At 36.4% G+C, this 5,621-nt stretch overlaps 1 protein-coding gene across 2 annotated transcripts; it reads right to left on the bottom strand.

The window, feature by feature from the left end:
* Positions 1-1,164: 1,164 nt before the first annotated feature.
* Positions 1,165-4,771, bottom strand: LOC306882963 (platelet-derived growth factor receptor-like protein). Of its 2 annotated transcripts, XR_013785308.1 has the most exons (7): positions 4,555-4,748; positions 3,864-4,167; positions 3,632-3,783; positions 2,765-3,058; positions 2,503-2,642; positions 1,760-2,384; positions 1,165-1,596 (listed from the first exon to the last, which is right to left on the bottom strand). XR_013785308.1 is itself a non-coding variant. In XM_079437991.1 (6 exons), exons 1-6 carry the CDS (start codon positions 4,610-4,612, stop codon positions 2,166-2,168), a joined length of 1,167 nt encoding a protein of 388 aa, XP_079294117.1. In that variant the 5' UTR covers positions 4,613-4,771; the 3' UTR covers positions 1,514-2,165. The 2 variants fall into 2 exon arrangements, 1 of the variants encoding a protein (XP_079294117.1); XM_079437991.1 differs by having other exon boundaries at positions 1,514-2,384; positions 4,555-4,771.
* Positions 4,772-5,621: the final 850 nt, after the last annotated feature.

The raw sequence follows: 5,621 nt of genomic DNA, 5'->3' as shown, positions 1-5,621 counted from the left end.
TGCGCTTCGGTTTCCCTCTCTGAGATTTGAACTAATCTGTACTGGAGCGGCTTCAGTGATTTATCACACCGACTCTACAGCGACACCTGGCGGTTACAGAGAGGAACTGCTGGATGTTTTCGTTTTCTTTCTTTCTTTCTTTCTTTCTTTCTTTCTTTCTTTCTTTCTTTCTTTCTTTCTTTCTTTCTTTCTTTCTTTCTTTCTTTCTTTCTTTCTTTCTTTCTATTAGTAAACAATAATATTGTGAATATCATTACAATTTAAAAATAACACTTTTCTATTTTAATATATTTTACAATGTAATGCATTCCTCTGATGGCGAAGCTGAATTTTCAGCAGCCATTACGCCAGTCTTAAGTGTCACATGATCATTCAGAAATTCTAATAATGAAATAAGAGGGTTTTTTTTGGAAACCGTATATGGAAACCCCATATTTTTCAGAATTTCTATTTTTATGTAAAAATACTGCTACTTTTGTTTTAACCATTTCAATGTTGATTCTTTAATCATTTCAATTCTTTTATTCTTCCTGAATAAAAGAATGAATTAAAAATTTGAAATAAAATTCTACTGACCCCAAACATTTCAAATAATATACAGTAGTATAAAAAGGTGTGGTATGTATGGTGAACACTCCTTCAATTCCGGTGTTTTTCTGGAAATGTAATTTGGAGCACAATTGAGACCTGAGGCTGTGGTGTGTAAGAGCTGCATCAGCTTTATAACATTTTTATACAGAATGCATTTCCGATGGGAACGAACAGAACAGAATGATCAAAGAGGTGTATCCCAAGCTCTGACGCATCCTGTTGTTATAATTATTCACAGAACTAGACACAGACTCACTTCTGGCCCCCAGAGTACGATTGACAGCACCCTGTCATTACCACTCCTCTCCACTCTCTCTCTCTGATGACTGTAGCCCAGGCACACACCTGAGTGCACACTGCATACTTCCTGTCCTTTGATTATAGAGCAGAGACATCCTGAATTGTTTCATTTCAGGAAAAGTAAATGAGTGAAAAGAAATCAGCTTCTGGAGAATCTGGTGTGTTAAGCCTTTCTAACCACTGTAGCAAAACTGCAAAATTGTTTAAAAAAAAACAATTCACGGAAAAATTCAAATTTGCTTAGAATGTACTCACTCGGGCCATTCAGGATGTAGATGAGTTTGATTTTTCATTGGAACAGCATTACATCAATTGTTCATGGGCTGAATGGGGGATGCAGGATGAGAGTCCAAACAGCAGAGAAAAACATCACAATAATCCATACGTAAAACCAATGTTATAACCAATTCCTAACACATTATAAATATCAATGCTTGTGGGTTAAGTTTAATATCCCCTGGTTGTTGTAATATGAACACGTTGCTTTTGCTTTTTCCACATCTTTGCTGGTAATGTTAAAGCTGTGGTATTTCTAGGATTCAGTGGGTGTCCCAAACAATACATTTATTCAGTATAACAGTAGTAGTTTAAATTGCTATAAAGAACAAGGATAACAGAAGCTGCCATTAATATACTGTGTTTTATTTGTATAGTTTGAAAAAATAGTATGTACACTCTAAAAAATGCTGGGTTAAATACAACCCACTGGGTAAAATATGGACGAACCCAGCGACTGGGTTGTTTTGACTCAGCGGTTGGGTTACTGCCCAGAAGCACTGTTGGTTGATAACAACTTAGCATGTGTTCTGTCCAATATTTACCCAGCACTGGGTTGTATTTAACCCAGTATTTGTTAGAGTGTAGGTACAGGATTCAAAAGTGCACAATAGCCAGAAGTAAAATGTTGTTACAGATACTAAGATGATACATAACCCTCTTTCCATTTTGTGTTTATCCATTCATACCAGTATTTCTATAGTTGCATGTTTGATTGTCATATTTTAATTTTGTCTGTGCTCAAATGACATTTATCTCTTTTGCTTTCTTGCCGTAGGGTCAATAAAACAATAGTAATGCACATACTATGTAATCCAAGCACTGTTTCCGCTTTGCTCTGTTCCCACTGACTTGTGTCTACTCAGAAGGAAAAATCAGTGTTCTGTGGTGATCATTCTGGTTAGTTTTCAGCCATTTATTATAGCATGTTATAGCTGAGAATATCTGACTGGCATGCTTCAGGTTTTCAGGTTTCTGCAGGATTTCTTTGAAGGACTTCATGGTTTCTTAGGCTTGGTGTTGGTTCGTGCTGACTGCACTTTGACACTGGTTGATGCAGACCTTGAACCCTCTAGGTTTTGAGCTGTGCAGGTGTATGTTCCTTGGTCAACTTCTCTGACCTCGTCCACCAGCAGTATTTTCTGAGTCCGCTGTCGGTTCTGTCCGTCCACCTGCACTGTCTGCACACTGTCCTGGCTGTACAGTGGGCGCCCAATCTGATAATACAAAATATAAATTATCATTAAAAAAAACAGTCTTTTAAATAATAGATATATCATTTAATTTAATGTCATTTTTGTTCTGATAAATTGTGTGTCTAATCTCTAGTCTAACCTTTTGTCCAGGATATTCCCAGGTAATATCCACCACCACACCCTGCTCTCCTATCACAGTGCATGTCACATGGAGGTTCTGTCCCTCGGCCACAGTGTCGGAGGAGGCCTGGATTGCAGGAGTCGGAGGAGCGGCTGGATCTGCCAGGGTATAGACATTCTGAAATTATTTCTGAAATTTCTAGAGTCTGATTTATATGGTCGCGTGCTTATGTACCGCATTCAGTTTGCTGTTGTATGCTAACAACAGAGGAAATACTCACAGTTGACATAGATGAGCATGTATTTGGTTGAGCTCTGGCGAAGGTTCCCCAGGCTTGCCACACAGTACAAAGATCCAGCATGATACTGCTTCGGTCTGTGAATGGTGAAACCCTTTTGGACATTAAAGGAGATTTCTCGTCCATCCACTTTCACCTCCATTGGAGGAAATTCCCGGTGTAAAGTCACATTTGCTAGCAGAGAAGTCACCTGACAGGGCAGGATGGTTGGCCAGTTTGTACGAAGCTGAATGACCTCATAATACTCAGCGGAAGGTACAAACAACTCCTGAGGGTCTGAGAGAGAAATGGAAACAGACAATTGTTATCTCTAAGTGAAAAATAAAATAGTGACATTATACAGTATGTAAATACAGTCAGATAGTCATTAATGCAAAATAATTACGATCATATGTGAAGGACAAAAACCATAAAAAACATTTTCAATACTTGAAATAAAACAACTGAAACATTGACTGAAATAAAATTAATTATTAAAAACGTTTCTTATTTTCAATTTACCCCTAAATAACTAAAACTAAATAAACTTAAACTAAAATTAAAATGGAATTCTAAATATTATCAAAAACTATCAACTATAATATATATATCTATATCTATCTATATATATATATATATATATATATATTTTTTTTTTTTTTTTTTTTTTATATATATATATTTTTTTATCTGTCAACTTTTCAGAATCGCAAAGTACCCATCACTTTTGGCAACTAGTGTTGACTCTTCCAAATTAAAGGGGCAAACATTTGTATTCCAACCTTAATTTTACATTTTCATGTCATATTTTAGTCACCTATAGAATGCTATAATTTGCACTCTGTTCATCACATAATATTCTCATATTACCTGAGAAAAAGATGAAGACTTTGACGCTTTTGTCATACTGTTTTCTGCAGTCTTTATCCTCACAGTGCATGGGATAGCATGTGAACTCCCCTGTATCTGCCGCTGTTGAATTTGCCAAAATCAGTGTACCATAACGTTCATGCTGAACTGTCCTGAAAATACAGACAAAAGCAATTGATTATTGAACGCAATCTAATGTGATCACAGATTTAATCACTCTATTAGCTCATACCTGAGTCGTCCTTCATCATCCTCTTCCAGATATGCGGGAACAGCCCACTGGACAGGATTTCCTTTACACCTCAGCTCTAACGTATCACCTGCTTGGACAGTCAGCACGTCCCCTACTTTGTGGAACCTTCCCTTGTTTACCACCTGAGTAAGATATGTCTGAGCTTCTTTGGGGGTCTCAGGGGTGGTTTTCACTTTAGGCTTGGAAACGGGAGTCTTTCCTGATCCCTTCCCAGATTTGGACTTGCCATTTGGTCTCTTATCAGCTTTGATCTTCGGGTCAGCTTCAACCTTTTGGCACATGCCTGTTTTTTATGTGACAAACCATTATTAAACCATTCTAAAAGATTCTGTTTCTGAGAGATATTTATTATGCTTTTAATGATTTATCAAAAAATATACATTTATAAGTACACTCAGTATTTTTTACATTTATGCATTCGGCAGACACTTTTATCCAAAGTGATTTTGGACTGAATTCAAAGTGCGTTTTACCAGTTCATGTAGTCCCTGAAAACTGAACCCATAAATTTGGATTTCATGCAAAACAAAAGCATTTTATGTGCAACTTGCATTACATACATTACATTAATACCTGCTTTGTACAGTTATATTGTTTTTCACTGCTTGTATTACTGAGCATCATATCTACATAATGTACAATATGGCCTCTTAAGAGGTAAGATACTCACCGAACTGAATGATCACAAGAGAAACAAGAAGAGAAAATAGCACCACCCTCCACTTCATGGCGGAGAATATTCACAGCAACCACAAACAAACTTTAGTTCACTCTACCTTAATATACATGCAGAGAAGGGAGAAATAGAAAGGTAGCAGGAGCGGAGGAACTGAGTGAGAGGTCAGATGTTTACCAGAGTCGCATGAACACCCTAAATTCCTCTGGTTAAACTCAATGGATCCCTTTTATGTTCATTCTACCAATCAGGGTCTGAGGAGAGCTGGCCATCCAATTGAAAAAGCAGCCAGTGTTTATTTAGCTGTAAAAACTCAGAGGCATCTGTCTGAGGTCTGCTCTGTGAAAACATTTGTCACAAGGCAATTTGAAATTATTGAAGACTACGTGTAAAATCGATCCACAAATATGTATATGACAGTGTTAAGGGTGATTACTAGTATATTCTACATTATATTACATTTACTTCTGTTATTTTTTTCTGGTGTATAAAACAATAGAGCTAAAAATGCTAAACTAAGATACCAGTGGCCTGTAAACTCATTGCCCGGTATTTGCTGTGGAATGACCCACTTTTTCTTTCTTTTTGATTTAATAGTTCAGATCTGATTAGTGCAACGCAGGTACGATCTTGTGAATGGTACTATTGTTTTTTTTGTGTCCTCACAGTTGAAAGTAAGATTAAAATCCCTTAAGGGCACATCAGTTCACTCAGCAACTCAGGGGAGCAGCTATTTTCTAGTCATGCAAGTCCTATACTTTACCGAAATATCTAAAACTCTTTTCCAAGCTTACATTTTGTTACATAAATAAACATCAACAATTAACTCTGATTCTCTTTATTCTCGATTCTCTTTATTAAGCTCAAATCTTGTATCTTAATGCTTAACTAATATTTAAAATCTTGATACTTTTTTCCCATTTAATCCAGCTAATGCACACTTGTGGTACTTGGGACATTTGTTTAAATTATTGAAGCATTTTCTCCCAACATAAACTATTGTTAAAATGTTTAGGTCAGTATGATACTTTTTATACTTTTATGCTGAAATAATGCATTAA

The sequence above is a fragment of the Barbus barbus genome, assembly GCF_936440315.1.
Source record: "Barbus barbus genome assembly, chromosome: 17".
NCBI lineage: Eukaryota > Metazoa > Chordata > Actinopteri > Cypriniformes > Cyprinidae > Barbus > Barbus barbus.
The sequence above is the reverse complement of the archived record's forward strand: the minus strand, read 5'-3'. Positions and strand labels throughout refer to the sequence as shown.